The sequence below is a fragment of the Hemicordylus capensis genome, chromosome 1, assembly GCF_027244095.1.
Source record: "Hemicordylus capensis ecotype Gifberg chromosome 1, rHemCap1.1.pri, whole genome shotgun sequence".
Taxonomy (NCBI): domain Eukaryota; kingdom Metazoa; phylum Chordata; class Lepidosauria; order Squamata; family Cordylidae; genus Hemicordylus; species Hemicordylus capensis.
This window is the reverse complement of record NC_069657.1, coordinates 312855005-312877646: the sequence shown is the minus strand read 5'-3', so window position 1 is coordinate 312877646 and position 22642 is coordinate 312855005. Positions and strand designations below refer to the sequence as shown.

At 41.9% G+C, this 22642-nt stretch overlaps 1 protein-coding gene and 1 long non-coding RNA gene across 15 annotated transcripts in view; one reads left to right on the top strand and one right to left on the bottom strand.

Moving 5' to 3' along the window:
* ME1 (malic enzyme 1) overlaps positions 1–22642 on the top strand; it is a 309975-nt gene that overhangs the window by 279240 nt on the left and 8093 nt on the right. For all 7 annotated transcript variants that reach the window (XM_053287114.1, XM_053287115.1, XM_053287112.1 and 4 more), the window contains 2 exons: positions 7422–7564; positions 12640–12813. In XM_053287114.1, coding sequence (XP_053143089.1) covers positions 7422–7564; positions 12640–12813 — 317 coding nt within the window. The remainder of the gene's footprint in view (positions 1–7421; positions 7565–12639; positions 12814–22642) is intronic.
* LOC128341061 (uncharacterized) overlaps positions 1–22642 on the bottom strand; it is a 138096-nt gene that overhangs the window by 112976 nt on the left and 2478 nt on the right. Inside the window, exon 3 of one of the 8 annotated variants that reach the window (XR_008314176.1) lies at positions 8167–8587. The exons of 5 other annotated variants lie outside the window; for them this stretch is intronic. This is a non-coding gene — a long non-coding RNA (uncharacterized LOC128341061). Of the gene's footprint in view, positions 1–8166; positions 8588–19057; positions 19966–21170; positions 21822–22642 lie in introns of those variants that run through there. 2 more of the 8 variants (XR_008314180.1, XR_008314175.1) reach the window with 2 other exon arrangements.

The window sequence follows — 22642 nt, the reverse complement described above, 5'->3', positions numbered from 1 at the left end:
ATGAGAGCAAGTGAGACAATACTTTTTTGTTTGGGGACCAATTAACCTTTTTAAAAATGCTGAAAGCAAGCCTTTGAATCATACATTCTTTATGAGACCTAAAACGTCAGAGCAACAGATAAAAATAAAGGAAGATTACATGTTCAAGCTGGTGGTAATTTGGTTGGTTTACAGTTTTTAGGACTTACTCATCTACTCAAAGGATTTAATATATCTTCATTTAATTTCATTATAGTTGTGATCATTTCAGATCTTGAAGCTTCTAATTCTGGGCATAGTCCACTGCAAACATCTCCTGCATTAGCCTGTTTAAATGAATGTAAACTGCACAAATGTGCCGTATCCATGCTTATCAGTGCAATTGGTTTAGGAGATGTCCTGGAGGATTGTGCCCTTTTATCTACAAATGATCTATCCAAACAAGTAATTTCATTCAAGGTTTTTGTTATGGATTAATGTCATGCGTAGAATAGTGAGAAATTTGGAAAGTACATTGTAAATAAATGCAGTATTTCATGAAAATATAGTAGAGGTAAATTGAAATTAAAATGAAATAACTTGAAAGAGACTTTGACATAACAACTACAAATATTTGTGTCATCGCAATTGCCTGAAACTGCCAACTGGTTCAGTGTTGCTGCAAGTTTCTGGGACAACACTGTTTGCGAAGTTGTTCTGGTGTTGGCTTGTTCCATCCCTAAGCACTTTAAATTCTGGCAAAGGAAATCTAAGGATGGAGCTGTTCGCCACCTGAGATTTCTGCACAGTGTTGGAGATGACAAAAGTTAATATCCTTAACAGCTGAAATTCCAAAGTAAATCTTATAAATTCAGTGTGTCCGAAATCTCCCAGAATGTTTCCTGTACAACAGAAGAAACAGAATGCATTTCTTTTGACTGCTAAGTGTGATGATTTCCATGCCTTCGAAGTGTGAGAGTTAGATTACTGCCTTAAGTGAAGCATTTCAATGAAACTGAAGAGAGAAATTCAAAAAGCTTGGTGGTGATTTATAGAAATCTGCCTTTCATTAGGAGAGGTATGACAGATACCTCTGCAGAGCTGTTTCCTCCAAACGGATGTGCCACTTCATTTTTTTATGTTCTCAGGATGAAATTACAGGTTCATAGGCATAGGTTCCATTGGACAAGGGGGGACAAAAGTCCCCTGGCCCACAGGGTCTGAGGGGCCTCCAAAGGGCCCCCAAGGCTAGTTTCCCCCTAGTCACCGTCTTCTGCTTTGTAAAAATATTGTTAAACCGCCACTGCATGGCGGTAGCAGAGGCGGGGTGCGGCATTCCAGCAGTGCTCATAGCAGTGAGGGGGGAGGCGGAGGCAAAGGCAGAGAGCTCCTTCCATAGGCCAGCCTACCGCTCAAATGACAGGTTGGGCCATTTTCCGCCCTTTTCGGGCCTCTGCCATTTGAGCAGCAGATGGACCTGCCACCATGATGGTGGCAGAGATGGTGGCAAGAGCCCCTTCCATGGTCCCACCTGCCACCCAAATGACAGGTTGGGTCATTTTCGGGCCATTTTGAGACTCTCTGCATGCACGTGCGCAGAGAGCCTCGAAATGGGCCCAAAATGGCCCATGTCATTTGGGCGGTAGGCGGGCCCATGGAAGGGGCTCTTGCTGCTGCCTCCCCACCTCACTGCTGCGAGCGCTACTGGAGTGCTGCACCTCGTTTCATTTTGGGCCTCTGTGTACAGCCTGGGGCATGGCTTGGGGCACAGCTTGGGGCACAAGTTGGAAGCTCCCTGGCTGCACTTTTGTCCCCTGGCCACCAGTAAGGTCTCTACATGCCTGTACAGGTTCTATGTTTCTACTTGAATGACATAGGGATCCCACACAAAAAGGCATCCCTGTGACAAATCCCCCCATTTCCACTGTGGCAAAACCTGTCCATGTTGTGACAGTGTTGTGACATAGGGAGAGGAGAGCTGGTATTGTGGTAGCAAGCATGACTTGTCCCCTTAGCTAAGAAGGGTCTGCACTGGTTGCATATGAAAGGGAGATGTGATGTATGTGCACTCTAAGATATTCCCTTCAGGGGACGGAGCCACTCTTGAAAGAGCAGAAGGTTTCAAGTTCACTCTCTGACTTCTCCAAGATAGGGCTGAGAGAGACTCCTGCCTGCAACCTTGGAGAAACCTCTGCCACTCTGTGTAGACAGTACTGAGTTAGCTGGACCAATGGTCTGACTCAGTATATGGCAGCTTCCTTTGTTCCTGTGACAGAGGAAAGATGGCCTTTACCCCATGCCATTTCAAAGTGTATAATCCCGAAGCATGATGAAAATGATGGACCAATGGTCTTACTTGGTATATGGAAGCTTCCTATGTTCCTATTGTTGTGCCGTGTGTTTCCTCATGTCTGCTCCATATAACTGGTTTGGGTGAACACAAAATGTACCATGTGATGGTATCAGGACATGACAAGTGGGCTGTATTTAGGCAGCAAAATGATGCTACCCATAACATGTAATTCAGTCCTTGGTGTACCTTCTTGACTTCAATAAAGAGCCACTGTGGTGTAGTGGTTAGAGTGCTGGACTAGGACTGGGGAGACCCGAGTCCAAATCCCCATTCAGCCATGAAACTAGCTGGGTGATTCTGGGCCAGTCACTTCTCTCTCAGCCTAACCTACTTCACAGGGTTGTTGTGAAAGAGAAACTCAAGTATGTAGTACACCGCTCTGGGCTCCTTGGAGGAAGAGTGGGATATAAATGTAATAATAATAATAACGCACTACCTTGGCATGGTTGTGGGGCTTGCGTGCTCTGAGGAAGGTGAGAGCTATGCCAGAGGTCCAACCATACTGGACAGGTCTCACCAGAGGAGCCAGACAAAGAGTGCCTCTCCCATCAACAATATGGTGAGACGTAACTTTAATAAATCTATACTGGATCGGTCGTCGCCCGGGTCAACAAGGACCACGCCAGGTGCTGGAGTCCCTGGACATCTGGTGGCAAGTGGGCTACAGGACTCAGGATCTTCAGTTGAGCAACCAGGACTGGAGACTGCAAGGTTACTGGAAGAAACGTCGCCTAACCGGAAAAAGTATATGAAAAATGCCAACAACGAAATAATGATCTGCTATTACAAGTCTAGTCCAACTAGAAGAGGTTATTTAAAAAGAATGTACCAAATTTCGAAAGAGAAGCATCCAGATACAGAAATCACAGAACAAAGGCTAGCAGACCAGAGAAGATTCATAATAAGAAATAAAGTATTCACAGGAGTTGAGCTGGAAGAACTGCAAAGAGCAACACAGGCTCAAGATATGGAAGAAGAATTACCACCAACTGAAGAAGTTGCTCAGGTGCAGGTGGGGGAGGTGTTGGAAATAGAGGATGCCACTGTTGCTGAACTGTTTCAAAATCAAAACCAGGCAACCTCCCTTGTGCCTTCACCTCAAAAACCCGAATGCCTTTTAACAGAAAAGCAACAAGAACTAAAGCAAAAAATAACTGAGCACATGAACCAAACAACCACCAGGGTTCGACTTCCAGCTCTAAAAACAGTTGCCAAAAAACAACTTGCTCAGGCATTAAAAGATGTCAGTGCTGTACTTGCAGAAATAACAACCAATAATTTGCAAGAAACAAACCAACTAATGTACAGTGCAGCAACAATAACAACACAAGAGCTCGGATATAAGATCAATGGACCTGTAAAAAAAGAAAGTAGTACATCACCTAAATGGAAGATTAGATTAGAAAATAAAATCGCCAGACTTAGATCAGATGCTAGTAAATTGAAAGATATGAAAGACAAGAAGCTGAAGAATGAAAACACCAAACAATATCTGATCCAAAAATACCACCTAGATTCAAGGAAAATTAGAGAAGTCCTGGAAATAATAAAGCAGCAAATAACAGCAGTGTCAAAGAAGATTAGCAGATACGAAGCAACGTACACAACACAGGCAGAATCTCCAATTCCAGTCAAATCAGAGACGTTTCTACCAAAGCATAGAAAGAGAAACTGCAAGAAACATAGAAACACCAAATAAAGAAGAAACAGTGCAGTTCTGGGGGAAATTATGGGACAATCCAATAGATTATAATAAAAAAGCAGGCTGGATGAAAGAGGTCAAAAAATGTAACCAACAAATGCAAGATCTAATAATAACACCAGAATTAATAAGTGAAAGAGCAAAGAAAATTAAAAATTGGACTGCTCCAGTCGACGATGAACTGCATGGCTTGTGGCTTAAACATCTATTAAGCCTTCATAAACAACTATCAAAACAGTTCAATCACATTTTGCAAGGCGGTGAAATTGAACAATGGCTAACAACTGGGAAAACTCATCTCCTAATGAAAGACCCAGCAAAAGGTGCAGTTCCAAGTAATTATAGACCGATAACCTGCCTGCCGACCATGTTCAAATTATGAACTGGAATAATAGCAGATCAAGTGATGCAACACTTATTAACTAACAAATAGCTTTCAGTTGAACAGAAAGGAAATTGCCCGAACACCAGAGGCACAAAAGACCAGCTGCTGATTGACAAAATGATTTTAGAAAATTGCAAGAGAAGAAAAACAAATCTAAGTGTTGCATGGATTGACTACAAGAAAGCCTTCGATTCATTGCTTCACACATGGATACTAAAATGTTTAGAAACAACTGTTGTCAGCAAAAAATTCAGATATTTATTTTTAAAAAAGCAATGAGCATGTGGAGTACACAGTTAACAATCGATGGCGAGATACTTGGACAGGTTAGCATTAGAAGAGGCATTTTCCAAGGGGACTCACTATCCCCACTGTTGTTTGTAATTGCCATGACCTCACTTTCACAAATACTAAACAAAACAGGCCTCAGATACCAAACATCTAAAACATCAAGTAAAATCAACCATCTGCTGTACATGGATGATCTGAAGTTGTATGGAAAGTCCCAGTCAGAAATCGAATCACTGCTAAACACTGTCCGTATATTAGTAGCGATATAGCAATGGAGTTTGGACTAGACAAGTGTGCTGCATTAATAATGAACAGAGGAAAAATAAGAAAAACAGAAGGAATAGAACTGCCCAATGGAAGCAACATCAAGAACCTGGAAGAGAAAGAACATTACAAATACTTAGGCATTCTCCAGGCTGATAACATTGCACACACTGAAGTTAAAAGAAAAATTGGAAGTGAATACATCAGGAGAGTTAGAAAAATCCTCAAGTCCAAACTCAATGGCAGGAACACCATACAAGCCATAAACACCTGGGCTATACCTGTTATCAGATACAGTGCAGGAACAATAGACTGGACCCAGGCAGAGCTAGAGACGCTAGATCGTAAGACCAGGAAAATCATGACCATCAATCATGCTCTGCAGCTCCGCAGTGTTGTAGATAGGCTATACCTCCCTCGCAGCTCAGGTGGAAGAGGAATGCTGCAAGTCCATCAAACAGTAGAGGAGGAGAAAAGAGGCCTTGAAGAATATATCAAGGACAGTGAAGAAGATGCACTTCAAATGGTCAATAACGAGAAACTATTCACCAATGAAACCAAGCAGGCCTACAAGAAAGAACAAGTCAAGAACCGAGCAGAAAAATGGAAAAATAAGCCACTGCATGGTCATAGGAACATAGGACCATATACTGAGTCAGACCATTGGTCTATCTAGCTTAGTATTGTCTTCACAGACTGGCAGCGGCTTCTCCAAGGTTGCAGGCAGGAATCCCTCTCAGCCCTATCTTGGAGAAGCCAGAGAGGGAACTTGAAACCTTCTGCTCTTCCCAGAGCGGCTTCATCCCCTGAGGGGAATATCTTGCAGTGCTCACACATCAAGTCTCCCATTCAGATGCAACCAGGGCAGACCCTGCTTAGCTATGGGGACAAGGCATGCTTGCTACCACAAGACCAGCTCTCCTCTCCAGACCAGCTCTCCTCTCCAGAGAGGTCAATATTTGCACAATATAAGTGGAAAATCAGACACCTGTAACCGATCTGGTAGGGATCCGTTGATATCCATTAGACCCTCCCGAACCTCCCATCTGCAGTGGACCGTAGGCCTATACAGTAGAACTTACCAACTATTTAGAGCCAGTGTGGTGTAGTGGTTAGAGTGCTGGACTAGGACTGGGGAGACCCGAGTTCAAATCCCCATTCAGCCATGAAACTAGCTGGGTGACTCTGGGCCAGTCACTTCTCTCTCAGCCTAACCTACTTCACAGGGTTGTTGTGAAAGAGAAAATCAAGAATGTAGTACACTGCTCTGGGCTCTTTGGAGGAAGAGCGGGGTATAAATGTAAAATAATAATAATAATAATAATAATAATAATAATAATAAGCCAGTATTAAACCCTCTGTTTCTTTCTTCAAGTTGCCATTCTTAAGCCATCACCAAGACCTGGCAATGGCTTAAGAATGGCAACTTAAAGAAAGAAACAGAGGGTTTAATACTGGCTGCACAAGAACAGGCACTAAGAACAAATGCAATAAGAGGCAAAAGTCGAAAAGTCAACAACAAACAGCAAGTGCAACCTTTGTAAAGAAGCAGATGAAACAGTGGACCACCTAATCAGCTGTTGTAAAAAGATCGCACAGACTGACTACAAACAAAGGCATGACAAGGTAGCAGGGATGATACACTGGAACATCTGCAAAAAATACAAGCTACCTGTAGCCAAACATTGGTGGGACCATAAAATTGAAAAAGTGGTAGAAAATGAAGATGCAAAAATATTATGGGACATCCGACTACAAACAGACAAACATCTGCCACACAATACACCAGATATAACTGTAGTCGAGAAGAAAGAAAAACAAGTTAAAATAATCGACATAGCAATACCAGGGGATAGCAGAATAGAAGAAAAAGAAATAGAAAAAAATCACAAAATACAAAGATCTACAAATTGAAATTGAAAGGCTGTGGCAGAAGAAGACCAAAATAATCCCAGTGGTAATTGGCACCCTAGGTGCAATTCCAAAACAACTTAAAGAGCACCTCAGCACCATAGGGGCCACAGAAATCACCATCAGCCAATTACAAAAAGCAACTTTACTGGGAACAGCCTATATTTTGCGACGATATCTATAATAACCAACAGTATTGATGATAAAATTCAGCCATCCCAGGTCCTTGGGAAGGACTCGATGTCTGGATAAAAACAAACCAGTCAATTACACCTGTCTGACTGTGTAAACAAGAAATAATAATAAAAAAATTAAATTTAAATACAGCACAAGTACTAAATGTTTTAGCATTATTCTCTCAATAGTAATATATCTGGGGGGTTTTAAAGACTGAAGCAGAGAAGAAAAAGTACTCTAGTGGAGCTCTACAGTAAAAATAAAGTGGGCATTGTTTTGTGACATCTTTGTAGAACAATGTTTTTAGAGTCAGTAATCTTGGGGTAGAGGGGAAAGATTTCATTTCCTACAACAGTCAATTGTATTTTTGTCTTGCATAGGAGTTGCTGCTATTGGTGGGGCTTTTACAAAAAATATTCTCAAGGATATGGCTTCTTTCAACAAGCGGCCAATTATTTTTGCTCTCAGTAACCCAACCAGCAAAGCAGAATGTTCTGCGGAAGACTGCTACCATCTAACGGAGGTAAGTAAAGACAGCTAATGTATACATACTCAATAATTTGAAATTTTATCTCGGCAATCAAATGAAATGATCAAAATGTTGGTTTGTGTTTTTCAAAAGATGTCTAAGCCCTCATCCTTTGCTGACAGAATGTCAAAAGTAGGACTTGTTTGTGAATGCCTCATTCAATATTTCTCAAACATAATTAAAAAACATTTCTCAAATGTAATTACTGTGAATTATATGTGAGCACCATATTGGGGAGCCACCAGATTGTCCCTCTTCAGAGAGCCAGAGTGGCCAGCATCTATGTTTCTGGTATTGTAATAATCAAGAGCAGGTAGCATGGGCTGGTTTGGTTTTTATTGGATAATTGATTGACTGGAGACACCAAGTATGAAATGCATGTTAAAGCATGAGATACTACGGGATTCTAAGCAAACTACTAAAAAGCATAATATTTATATGGCTGATAATAGGGCCCAACTGTACCTTTTATCGACTGAATTACTGGACACGGTGTGAATGGAAAACTGTAATTAATGACACCTGAACAATAATAACTATTCAATGTTATTGCACAGATTCCTTGTTTTAATGTAGATAAAATTACTGGCCCACATTTTGTGCAGAAATTGGCCCGTGCTACTGTGGGCATCTAAGGAAGCACTGGCAGTCTTGCCAAAGAGCACAAGTGCGCAAATACTTGTTGTGCACCCACACTTTTGGAGTATAACTTACTTTGCACACTTGCACAAGACTGCCAAGGCTTGCTTAGGTGTCTGTAGCAGCACCGGCTAATCAGAAATACTGGCATAACACTGCAATGTTTAGGCTGCTCAGTGTTGATTGGTATGAAAATGGGGAATACTTAACAGAGAACTTTGAATTTGCTTTTAATTGGTCAGTTGGCTTGGAGCAAGTCATGGGAATAAAGAAATTCCCATTCAATACTACTGCATATGAATTTCAGACTGTTTACTTTCTTCTTTGGGTCCCACATGTTCTTGAATTTCTCTTCTGATGCAGGATAGTTTTATAGTTCTATAAATGGAAACAAACATTTAGCATGCTCTTCCTGCCTATTGAAAAGTCCACATTAGAAGGCAATGCAGAATAAAACAGGAATGCAAATATTTTTAAATTCATCTGGTAACCAGAAATAAAGATATTCTGAACTATCTAAGCTTCCACCAAAATATATAAAGCAGCCCATTATAATTCTTCATGACACCAAGCTAAACCACATTCCTTTGAATAACTGGAGAGCATAGATATTTGTATCTTATATGCATATTTGAACTTTTCTAAATTAAACAAGGATCCGTTGATTTAAAAGTTAGATTTAATCATTAAATCATTTTAAGTTAAGGATGATAAGCAAACTGTATAGGGCTTTCGTTCCCACCCAGGTACTTCTACACACACTGGGCTGTTTCAGTATTTGTTGCACTCAGATCTCAGCAGACCTTAGTTTAGAAGAGCTTGCAGATGTGTATTTTTTCATACCACTTTTTATCCTAGCAGATGCAAGTTGTAGCCATAAACAGTATTAGAAATCTTTCGTGACCACCACGACAAATGTTTGTGGCCCTCCCTTGTAAATGTAAAGAAAAATGAAAGTGGAATCATTTTCTTTACATTCAGCAGAAGGCTCAGCAACAGTTTTAGTGGCTCAGTGTTGTGAACATGTTTTTCTGTGGGTGGCGGAAGCTAATTCACATTGAAAGTATACATTTCAGTCTTTCCTAAAATGAAAAATAAGAGGATGGAAACTGCATGAAATCACTGTAGTTCCTTTCCATTGTCACATATCCTGCTAGGATATGTGACAACATTGCATACAAACTAGTGGGCTATGTGATCAGGTTTATGTGGAAGACAGAGGTGTTGCTACTGTTTGCACATTGGTTTGGTACTTGCATTGGCACTAGAAATGCATCAAAGAGATGTTTATTTCATAGTGAAAAATACTAAATACATACTGAAAAATACTAAATGTATTGTGTGTCTCTTCACACTTTTCCCAATCATTCCATTATTTGTTCATTTATATACTACTTTTCCACAAATACTCAAAGCAAAGTGGGGGCGGGGTCATTAGAAAATATACAACATTCATGATACAACTAAAGCCAAATAATACAGCAGTAAATGTCAGCAGTAGAGCAGCACAACATACTTGCCAAACAAATTTTTGCAGAACAAGAAAATGTTTGCTAGCTGATGGAACTTCATCAGTGAGAGGGCAAAATAGGTCTCCAGTGGGAAAGCAGTCTCACAATTTAGGGCTCACCCCTAAGTAGGCCTTGTCCTGTGTCACTGCCAATCATATTTTTGACAATGGTGAGATATGTGGCAATGGTCCCAGGGGCGTAACTACCATTAGGCAGGGGGAGGCAGTCGTCTCGGGGCCCCACTGCCTGGAGGGCCCCCCCAGAGACACCTCACATGACTCCCCATTGCCCCCTGCCCAGCCCTAAGGCCCCTCAGCCACTTGCCCTGTTTGCCCTCTCTCCTGCTTGTCGTCCTGGTCGGCAATCAAAGCAGCAGGCAAGCTGCTTTTCTCCCCGCCTCTCAGCTGATCGGCGGGTGGGCGGGGCTTCCAGGGAGGCCTCCGTGTAGGCCTCAGTGAAGCCTGAACTCGAGTAGGCCGGCAAGCCCCAGGAAGGAGGCTGGCAGTCAGAGTGGCCACTACAGTTCTCTGCAGCAGACCCTCTGCCCAGGCCAGACAGCTCAGCCTTTGCCAGGTAGAATGTGAATTCCTTTTTGTGGTTACACCCCCCACCCCATATAGGGATCTGCTTGCCATAGGGCTTTGATGGGGGAGGGGGAGACTGAGAAGTCTCTGAATATTTAATTTAAAACTGATTGGAAAATTTGCTGGCTTAAAAAACAACTCTAAAAAGTCCTATAAGTGGCTTGTTTCATGGCAGGAAATTACAAAAACGTCTGGAACAAATTTATTTATGTATTAATTAATTAATTAATTCATAAATACACTTATGTTCAAGTTGTTTTGCAACCCAGGTCTGAGTGAGAACTGAGACATGAGTGAGAACTGTGACGCATGTGTTGTGCTTTTATTCCCCCCCCCCCTTAGGTTAAATCTGGCCAACATGTGAATGCAGCACCTCCATTCCAGAGGAGATGTGTGTTAAAGGGCTTTAAAAGCCTCCTGTGAAAAACCTCCTGGAATAAAACTTTACTGAATTTGTTCAGAATTCTGAGAAAACAGACATAGGCTCACCCTGCATGGTTGAAAGTCTTCTTTGCTAATCTGCAGCGAGGGGCCCATTTTAATAATTAGTGTTTCTAGTGTGTTCTAGGCATTAAAAGTAGCACAAATATATAGTATTCAATGTATATCACTATATATTGTGAAGTGTGTGTGTGTATTCAGTGAAATGTATTTCTAGGCAGCATACTTATTTTGAAATATCAGACTTAAATCCTTGGAAGCCTGGGGTGTGTGGAGGCCCTGGACTTGGGGGGGGGTGCATTTTAAAATCTCGTCTAAGGGCCCACTCCAACCTTGCTACACCCCTGTATGGTCCTGCTGAAGATCAGGTGGCTTCATATGGGATGAGTAAGACATTAAACCATTTTGGTTTGAAGCTGTTTAGGACTTTAAAGGTAATGACCTGCACCTGGAAACTAATTTGGAATCTGTGCAGCTTTAAAAGTAAAAGGGATACATGGTTCCTGTATCAGGCTCACTGTTCCCTGTAAGGCGTGCACATGTGTGCGCGCTCATACGTTTTTGGATGTCCGCTCAGTTTATTTTAGATCCCGCTCAGGTTGAAACAGAATGGCCCCATTTTGAATGCAGGTGCGTACACACTGCCTTGATACTGCTGCCCAGAACAAAACTCATTCCGCACAGAGATGAAAAAAATTAGAGGGACCACTAATCAGGCTCCTAAAGCAAGTCTAGCTGCTGCACTTTGGATGAGCTGCCATTTCTAATGTCAGCTCGCATAGAGCAATTACAATATTCAAGTCAAGGTGTGACCCAAGGAATGGGTGATAATGGCCAGATATGCAAGCTCCCAGAAAGGTTGCACCTGGCACACCAATCAAAGCTGGGCATAAGCATTCCTGACCATGGCCAATACCTGGACATCTAGAAGCAAGGCTGAGTCCAGGATTACCCGCAGTCTGCCAACGTGATCCTTCAGAGAGAGTAACTCCATCCAGAATAGGTTTACATACTTTCTGAAAGTGCTGGACTACATCCTGACTAATGCCACATGTGCACCAAAGGATGCCTGACAGCATCGGTAGCCCCCCGGTAGATGCTTGCACATGGTGGGGGGAGTTATTTTTGTTGGAGTTCCCTCCCCCCAGAAATGCTCTTTGCAACCCAGAACAAAACGTTCTGGTAGGAACTAATCTGTCTACTTTCCTTTCACTATAATAATGTTAATTGATAATTACCATTTTCACAAGTTAGGCCACTTGTGCCTCAAAAGTTCACGCATCCACCATCTTGAATTGGGGTGGATGACATCACAAGCTACGTCACCGAGGTGTCCCAATGTGTCCCTACAACTGTACCAAATTGCGTCCAAATTGGTTAGCCCACTTGGATCTCAAATGGTTACACATCCACCATCTTGAATTGGGGTGGATGACATCATCACAAACTATGCTGTTGAGGTATCCCTCTGTGTCACTAAAACTGTACCAGATTTGGTCCTAATTGGCCCAGGCATTGCAAAGTGTGTACATGTACGTACACACACACACACACACACACACACACACACACACACACGATCTCATAAGTTTACTTTTCTTAAGGAAAGTAGGCTAAAAATGTCCCTGATGGTCACATAGCCCTCAGAAATATTTTTCCAGGTTGCAAACAGTGCATCTGGGGAAAAGGAAGTTCAGTGAAAATTACCCCCTTCCCGCATGTGTGAGCATCCGTGCTTCCGAAGTGGGGATGCTACCACTGTGGTCAGGCATCCTTTCACTTCACAGATACAGCATTAATCAGAATATCAGCCACTGACTTCTAGATGTAGACATATGATCTGATTCATCCAAGTCTTTTTCCATCTAACATTTTCAAAACCTCTTTGTTTCAGGGACGTGGCATTTTTGCAAGTGGAAGCCCTTTCAATCCTGTCACTCTTCCGGATGGACGCAAATTTGTCCCTGGACAGGGTAACAATGCCTATGTGTTTCCAGGAGTTGCTCTTGGAGTCGTTGCATGTGGAATGAAACATATAAGTGAAGAAATTTTCCTCACTACTGCAGAGGTACTAGTTGTTTCTTGTATACTGTCCCGCTCTATGAGGAGAGGTGGTCGCTTTGGTCCCTTTTCCTGAGTCAGGCCCAAGTATTGACAGCCAGGGTCCGCCTCATAGTAGACCAGGGGAGGGGGTAGCTCAGCCACCTTGGTCCTCGTCTTGGCTTTCTGCTTCTGGCCATGTCCCTCTCCAGGAGAACTTGGGCCCCCTTTCCCAAGAACAGCCCTCATCACTAGCTGCCTTGGCACTAAATGATTCAGTGCAGATCTGACAGGGCTCAGATCCCACTCTAAGCCCCAGCCACACCCTGGTCTCGTTTCCGCCTTCATGTCTCTGCTGACCATGCAGTCCTGCTGCATTGCGTCGGGCAGCTCTCTCTTTCCTGGACACCCAGCTGTGCCTGGTCCCAGAGGACCCCCACTAGCATTTTGGGGGGGAAGGAGGAAGCCCCAGAATATGCCCTCTCATGCATCCCATTGAATCCCATGGGGCCATACAGGTGACCAGGTCATTTTATTTATTTATTTATTTACATTTATATCCCACTTTTTCCTCCGAGGAGCTCAGAGCAGTGTAGAGCTCAAGACCCTCAAGACCCTCCTGTTCTATCAGGCTTTTAATTAGAATTAATTCTAATAATTTTAATAATTTTTTAAAAAAACTTGTTTTAATAATTTTATCCTATTGACTTTATTGTCATGTATTTTAATTTGTGACTTTTAAATATTTTAAATTTTGTACACCGCCGATATAAAAATATGATAAATAAATAAATAAATAAATACATAATTATGTTTATCCTCACAACAACCCTGTGAGGTAAGTTAGGCTGAGAGATACATGACTGGCCCAGAGTCACCCACTGAGTTTCATGGTTGAATGGGGATTCGAACTTGGGTCTTCCCAGTCCTAGTCCAACACTCTAACCATTATGCTATGCTGGCTCTCAACATATGAGGCATCCCGACATATATTGAAATGAATATACAGGTGGACCTCATTATCCATGAAGTTCCATTCCTGCCAGTTTCTGCGGATAATGAGATCTTAAATCAATGGCAATTGGGGGCGTTGGGGGGGAATAAAAAGGCAGAAATTGTAGAAATGACGTATTGTTCCATGCTCTTCAGGTCTCCCATCTGTCCAGCAATGCCTCCCCAAACAACCAATTTTTTTATTATTTATTCTATTTCTATACCGCTCTTCCAAAAATGGCTTAGGGAGGTTTACACAGAGAAATAATAAATAAATAAGATGGATCCCTGTCCCCAAAGGGCTCACAATCTAAAAAGAAACACAAGACAGGCACCCACAACAGTCGCTGGAGGTACTGTGCTGGGGGTGGATAGGGCCAGTTATCCTGCTAAATAAAAGAGAATCACCACGTTAAAAGGTGCCTCTTTGCCAAGTTAGCAGGGGATGATGATTGTGCTGATTTCCCTGAAAAATTGTGAAAAGATATTTTTTTTAAAGGAAGAACCACAAAATGGCTTTGATCAGCAAAATGGTGGCCGGAAATTACCTCAGAGATCATTTCCGGCCACCTAGGAACCACGGATAGCTGGATTTTAACCCTTTTATATATACTGAGGCTGGGTATACTGAGGCTGCATGTGGCCTGACCATGGATACGCAAAAACGCGAGTGCCAGGACTGCGGATAATGAGGTTCAGCTGTAATCTCTTTGTATATGTTTAATAGATATTGCCTGCAAGAAACATAGGGCTTCTCTCACCCTTATTTTGGCCAGTTGCTAACAGCAATGCAATTATGTCACATCTAGCCTTACACAATTTCTCCAGATTGGATTGTTTTGCTATAATACAGACACCATTATTGGTGTGTATAACATACATCTTCTATAGGAAGCTTACTGACCAGCGTCCCTACTTCCTTGCTATTATTGAGAATCTTTATATAAAAAATCACCCATAAGGAACAGCTTAATGAAGGTGTGGGATAAGTACAAAAAAGGATAAGATCAACATTGTCGCCGGTAGCTTCAATATTAAATATATATTTTCACGGAGAAGAACATACAAAACAATTTGATCAATGGAGAGTGTACGATTTGCAGTCTTACGGCGAGAAGATCAAAAATTAAATCCTTTCCATGTTTAAGTCAAGAGTGGAAAGAAACTCCTTCCTGGTTACCATACTTACAGATTAACAGCATAATTCAGGAAGAAGTACGGAATCAAGGTGGGAAATTAAGAGATTTGACAGAATTTGAAATTTTAATAACAAAGAACTCAGAACACATGCTAGGCCTTATATATAAACTTCTATTGAAGTAAGAATCTGAACAGATGAAGGATTCTGTGGTAAAATGGATGCAGAACTTAAACAGAACAATAGAGATGCAACAGTGAGAATTTAAATGGAAGGTGAATATAAAATTTATAGTGAATAGTACTTTAAGGGAAAATTGGTATAAAATATACCTGCACTGGTATATTACTCCAGCAATGATTTTAAAAATGGACAATAACTATCCTGGAAATTGTTGGAAATGAATGGAGCAGACAGGTACTTTTTATCATGTGTGATGGATATGTAAAAAAGCTCAAAATTTTTGGAAAACAATACATGATGCAGCAATTTTTTGCATATTTTGGAAAATTTCAGAATACCAAGATGCAGCAAATTTTGCATATTAACTTCCCTTTTCTTCCGGAAATTTTCATGTAAGATTTTACTAAACTGCATATTCCTGCAAGACATACTGAACTTTCTTTATATGTGATAATGGCGGCAAGAATCCATTATGCTTCCTGTTGGAAAACAGATTTGATTCCAACTTTAGATGACTGGCATCTCAAACTTTGGGAATATGCATAAATGGCCAAAATAACTGCATATATTAAAAATAAATCTGAGGATTTTTTCTTTCAAGTTTGGGAACCATTTATTCAATATAATATATCGCAGGGATTGGTACCTCATCCAAGATATGGCTTTTCTTTGTAGAGGAAATTAATGCAGACAGCAAGAATATCATTGTTGTTTCAGTTCTGTACTCTAGAGAGATATGTTGGCTGAAGGAATTAAGATTGATGTATATAGACTACAGGTGAAACTCGGAAAATTAGAATATCGTGCAAAAGTCCATTAATTTCAGTAATGCAAATTAAAAGGTGAAACTGATATATGAGACAGACGCATTACATGCAAAGCGAGATAAGTCAAGCCTTAATTTGTTATAATTGTGATGATCATGGCGTACAGCTCATGAAAACCCCAAATCCACAATCCCAGAAAATTAGAATATTACATGGAACCAATAAGACAAGGATTGAAGAATAGAACAATATTGGACCTCTGAAAAGTATACAGTGTACTGTGCTTGATTGGCCAGCAAACCTGCCTGACCTGACCCCATAGAGAATCTATGGGGCATTGCCAAGAGAAGGATGAGAGACATGAGACCAAACAATGCAGAATTGCTGAAGGCCGCTAATGAAGCATCCTGGTCTTCCATAACACCTCATCAGTGCCACAGGCTGATAGCATCCATGCCACGCCGCATTGAGGCAGTAATTGCTGCAAAAGGGGCGCAAACCAAGTACTGAATACATATGCATGCTTATACTTTTCAGAGGTCCGATATTGTTCTATTCTTCAATCCTTGTCTTCTTGGTTCCATGTAATATTCTAATTTTCTGAGATTGTGGATTTGGGGTTTTCATGAGCTGTACGCCATGATCATCACAATTATAACAAATTAAGGCTTGACTTATCTTGCTTTGCATGTAATGCGTCTGTCTCATATATCAGTTTCACCTTTTAATTTGCATTACTGAAATTAATGGACTTTTGCACGATATTCTAATTTTCCGAGTTTCACCTGTATATTGAGAATCTTTGTAATTGTTGGGTTTGATTATTCTGTTTCTTGTTTCCTTTTTTCTTTTCTGTTTCTTATTTCTCTTTGTTTATATCTTTTTAAAACAACAAAACAATATTAAAAGAGAGAGAGAGAGAGAGAAACTCTATATGTAATTCTCTAAGGCGTACCCGTGGCTAATCTTATTTGTGGCAGCTCTCGCGAGAGTTCGCGAGCAGAAGCACAGTGGTGATTGGGCAGTGGATATTCCATATGCAGATAGGGAGGAGGAACCTGTGAGAGCAGAAGCACCATGGTGATTGGGCAGTGGGGGATTCCATATGCAGATAGAGAGGAGGAGAGTGTGATGGTTAAGGACAGTTGGAATGCAGCTGTTACTGGTCGGAAGATGTTCTCGATTGTAGAAGAAAGGAATCTGTAAATATAAGGATAGTGGGCAGGGGTCTGCAAAAAGAGGGGTTGTGAGGGAGGAAACAGCCCCTTCGGGAGAAGGAGGCTGCCGTTGTGTGATTTAGATTAGGAAACAAGATGAACAAGATCTGTTAACTCAGGAAGGGAGGGAGAGAAAGAAAGAAATGAAGGAAGGAAGGAGTGGGAGGGGAAGAAAGACAGAGGGGAAGAGGAAGTGGAGAGAGAGAGAAATAAGGGAGGGGAGGAGAGAAAAAATCCCCCAAACCAAACCAGGATAATAGTGCAAAGCAGTTTACCAAAGCCAAGCTCATATGAGAACAGATACTTCAAATCAGAAATTCAACAAAACCTCTCTGGTTTTATTTACAGCCCCATTTTGAAGGTGCAACAACAGATAAACCTAGTGAACCAAAGTGCCACATGTTTCATTTTGTGGAGGAACTCTTTATCCTGCCTTGAAATTCTATCCAGGATTTGATAGATGATCCTGAAACACTAGCCGATATCCCAACAAAGTGCTTGCTCTTTGGGGGCAGCAGAGGGGTGATGGGAGCCTTCACACAATTCCCCATATCTCCCTGTCCAAGCACAGTTGTGCAAGAGCCTTTCAACTCCTGAGTGCTCCCTGCTCTCAGGAGCCCTTCTGGAGAGCAGGGAGCCCTCCAGGACTGAAAGGTTCTTGTGCAACTGTGCTTGTGCACGGGGAATTGCACAAGAGCTCCTGTTGTGCCCCTGCAGCCCCTAGAACCCCAAGTGCTTCAATAGTCAGTTTAGCCACAGAAACCAATAAACCCCTTGGAATGCTTGGTGTGTAAAGTAGTGGGACAAGAATTCACCAGAAAAGAAATCTGATTAAATAAACCAGAGTTTAAACAAGAGACTTCTTCCATTCCAAGGAACAAATGAGCATTGACCATAGCTATTGTTATACTTTGGTTCATCTAGCATCCAGTCATTATTCTGTCATAGAGTTGTTGACATCTTGTTTGCAACATGAATTATAGCAGATTGCTCCTTTAAAAAGAAAGCTTCATATAAGAGGCCAATTAGAAAAAAGATGGTGATAGGAAGGGACAATATTTGCAAACAGCATGATAACTCCATCAGATACTTCTCTGCTAGTAATTCGTCTTCTTGCTGGAATAAATGACATTTTATTCTGGGCTTCTCACCAATATGAACAGTTGGTATCTTAGAAGCCCACAGAGCTTTTAGAAACACACTGATCTCTTTCAAAAAGGCCTCTTACAAAGACAGCTGGAAAAAACATTCTTCATTACTGGGTCTTGATTTTTTCCTCTTAAGGGAGACTGAAGACAGTGAATCATATTCAAGAACTACTACAGAAGGCATATATAAAACAATGTAATATATATTCCCCAGCAGTCAATAGCAGAACCTCACTCTCAGTCTGCCTTAGTTAACAGATTGTCTTGACAGTATTGAACATATTGTCTTGACAGAGAGGAGAGCTGATCTTGTGGTAGCAAGCATGACTTGTCCCCCTAGCTAAGCAAGGTCCACCCTGGTTGCATTTGAATAGGAGACCACAAGTGAGCACTGTAAGATATTCCCCTCAGGGGATGGAGCCCGAGCCTCTGGGAAGAGCAGAAGGTTCCAAGTTCCCTCTCTGGTTTCTCCAAGATACGGCTGAGAGAGATTCCTGCCTGCAACCTTGGAGAAGCCGCTGGCAGTCTGTGAAGACAATGCTGAGCTAGATGGACCTATGGTCTGACTCAGCCTATGGCAGCTTCCTTTGTTCCTGTGACAGAGGAAAGGTGGCCTTTACCCCTATGCCATTTCAAAGTGTATACTCCCGAAGCATGCTGAAAATCATCTAGAAGAGAACTGGTAGAAATAGTCAGCTATTCTGACTATTCCTCCTCCCTCCCTCCCTCCCTCCCTCCCTCCCTTCTTTCTTTCTTTCTTTCTTTCTTTCTTTCATCCTTTCTTTCTTTCATCCTTTCTTTCTTTCTTTCTTTCTCTCTCTCTCTCTCTTTCTCCTCCTCCAAAAACAGCAACAAAGGCACAAGAGTTACCTGTCAGAAATTCCACCAGTAATCATCTTAAACTAGGTGTTTAAAATTTGCCAACAACATGTCCTTCCTCAGGGAACCATTCAGACTTTGCATTTGCAAAAAAAAAAAAAAGCAAAAAGGCCCAGGCTTTTCCCAGTGGCTTTTACAATCCAAGATGGGCAATGATCCTTGCAAAGGAACTTGGTTAATTTTGTGATCCTTGCTAAAACCTTCCCCTGTAATTTCAGTTGGACATGACATACTTTATTCACTGTCCTAGACAGCCATGCCTATTTTAAAACATATGCCTTTTTAATTCTAGATCTAGTTTATTTAGTTTGGTGAGGCAATTTATGTATAGTTTGTAAAATGCTTTGGAAACTTCCTAAATGAAAGGTGGGGCGTGCATTGGACTGAGAAGCTTCTCAAATATTGGTCTTGAGAAGAAGTTAGCAATAATTGCTTTCCTTTTCAGGCAAATTTAGCAGCAAAAAATAACATATGAACAGCCCTGCTGGATCAGGCCCAAGGCCCATCTAGTCCAACATCCTGTTTCACGCAGTGGTCCACCAGATGCTGCTGGAAGCCTACAGGCAGGAGTTGAGGGCATGCCCTCTCTCCTGCTGTTACTCCCTTGCAACTGGTATTCAGAGGCATCCTACCTTTGAGGCCGGAGGTGGCCTATAGCCCTCCGACTAGTAGCCATTGATAGACCTCTCCTCCATGAAGTTATCCAAACCCCTCTTAAAGCCATCCATGTTGTTGGCTGACACCACATCTTGTGGCAGAGAATTCCACAAGTTTATTATGCGTTGTGTGAAAAAGTACTTCTGTTCGTTGGTCCTCAATTTCCTGGCAATCAATTTCATGGGATGACCCCTGGTTCTAGTGAGGAAACAACAGACACAGATAATCTCCTATGGCAGAGGTTTCCTGCTGATATCTATGTTCAGTGAGGATTTTGCCACATAGCTTTTTAGCCAAGTGTTCTAAGGCTGTAAGTGTTGGGAGGAGAGCTGGTCTTGTGGTAGCAAGCATGACTTGTCCCCTTAGCTAAGCAGGGTCTGCCCTGGTTGCATATGAATGGGAGACTACATGTGTGAGCACTGTAAGATATTTCACTTGGGGAATGGGGCCACCCTGGGAAGAACATTTGCATGCAAAAGGTTCCCAGTTCCCTCCCTGGCATCTCCAAGATAGGTCTGAGAGAGATTCCTGCCTGCAACCTTGGAGAAGCTGTTGCCAGTCTGTGTAGACAATCCGGTGTAGACAAAGATAGATGGATTAATAATCTGACTCAGTATATGGCATCATCCTATGTTTCTATGCTGTTGTAATTATTCCAAGCAGAGGCATATCTAGGGAAAATAGTGCCTAGGGCAAGCACTGAAATTGCACCCCCTGTCCAAACATCTGACACCCATCTTTCAGATAACATTACCATAATTTCAGTATGCTGGGGCTGATGAAATACCCAAATACTATGTGGAGGTGTACTTGGAAAACTAAACAGAAGTGCCTGTCTAATTCTCTACTATGCATTGTAGCATCACTATTACATAAGTTTTAAAAATAAATGGAGAATTTGACTTTTCCCAGATACTTTGAAAATAATTAAAGGATATGCAGAGTAAACTGTGTCACTGCTTGAAAATACATTCTAGTATTTTAGAAAGACAGTTAAAATTAGAGAAAGAGAGCAAGAAACTCCCAGTGGCCTTAATACTAAGGATTTCACACTGATTCGAAGACAAACTCGCCATTAATAGCCATATTATTAAGATATCACATTTAACTCACTTATCACAAGAAGTAAACTAAGGGCAAATGAATACAATCCTAGCTCATAAGCTTCAGCTCATTACTCACAAGCCCTGATTCTCTGTATATATTGCCAAACTGAATATGTGTACACATATTAAATTAAAAAATATTTTTTACCTGTAGCCCCTTTGTGGGGGGCTTCCTAAAGGCCATGGGGGGCCTGCAAAGGTTCCCTCTCCTACTGCTGGCCTCTAGGGCCTCACAGGGACCATTTGAGCATGTGCGGTGGTGTCATAAATGTTAGCTCGGCTAACCCAACAGGATTTACAACCCCCTTCAGCACTCCCCCTGTGAGTTAACAGAAAGCAGTACGAAACTGCACGTAGGAAAACAAAAGGCTCACAAAGAAAATTAGTAAATGAATCAAGTCCCCTGAACTGAACTAGGTACCCACCTCTAACAATAACTGAGTAATAACTGAAAAGAAAACACAAAGCAAGAAATGAAAAGAACAGAGGACACCAGAACAAGGAATTAACAGAACAAAGCAGGAAAGCACAAACAAGGGCAAACTGGACTTGGAAAAGTTGGGAATTCAAAATAGAACACGGTCTGCGGTCAGCGAATGTTGCTAACAGCATCCGAGCCATTCACAGACTGTAAAATACATATGGCTCAAGAGAACCAGCAGCCAATCAGGCTTTCCTGAGTCAGCACTTCTGCTTCCTCTCTTGTGATCTCCTGCGCCTGCGTGACTCCCACTGAGCTTTCCTCTTGAGACATCTTCTCAAGACAGGTGAAATCCCAGCCTCCTCCTCCTCAGGATTCATGTCTGGCAGCTGTCCCAGATCCTCAGCTCCACAGTCTGGTCTCCTGCCAAATCCTGTTGCTGTGTCTCTGAGCCCTCACTAGCAGGCGAATCCTCTCATTCCTGCTCTGACTCTTCTGAGTCAGAAGTCTGAGCCATGACAGGTGGCCTTTAAAAAAAAAAAATTTTTTTTTAATGGCTGCTGAAAACAAAATGGCCACCACACATGCTCAAATGGCCTCTGTGAGGCCTGGCATGGCCTAGGGCCTCACAGAGGCCATTTGAGCATGCATGGTGGTCATTTTGTTTTCGATGGCCATTTTAAAATTATTAATTTTTAAAAATGGCGCCCCCCTTCAAATGGTGTCCGGGGCACGTGCCCTGCCTGCCCTACCATAGATACACCCCTGATTCCAAGACTAATAGACAATCCTACTAAAGCCATAAGAGTACTTCCATCTGCTCTCAATCATGCTGTAAAAGAGTGTGTGAAGGAAACACACTCCAGCGTGGTGTAGTGGTTAGAGTGCTGGACTAGGACCGGGGAGAACCAAGTTCAAATCCCCATTCAGCCATGATACTATCTGGGTGACTCTGGGCCAGTCACTTCTCTCTCAGCCTAACCTACTTCACAGGGTTGTTGTGAGGAGAAACTCAAGTATGTAGTACACCGCTCTGGGCTCCTTGGAGGAAGAGCGGGATATAAACAAACAAACAAACACCACCACATTCACATCTTGAATGGGTTTGAGAAGTCATGTCTGACCTCTGAAGAAGCAAGTACTTCCTTCCTCTTTAACTTGAAGAATTTGTTGTAATAGCCACCAGCTTAGGTAACTTTTTAAAAAGGCTTTGACAAATTTGTGGAAGTTGGGTTTATCAGTAACAAACTAAATGAAGCCTATATGTTTATTGCTGGATACTGGGGGGAAACCAAGGCATAGCTATTACACCATACTCATCTGTAAGCTACCCAGGAATACAAAGTTG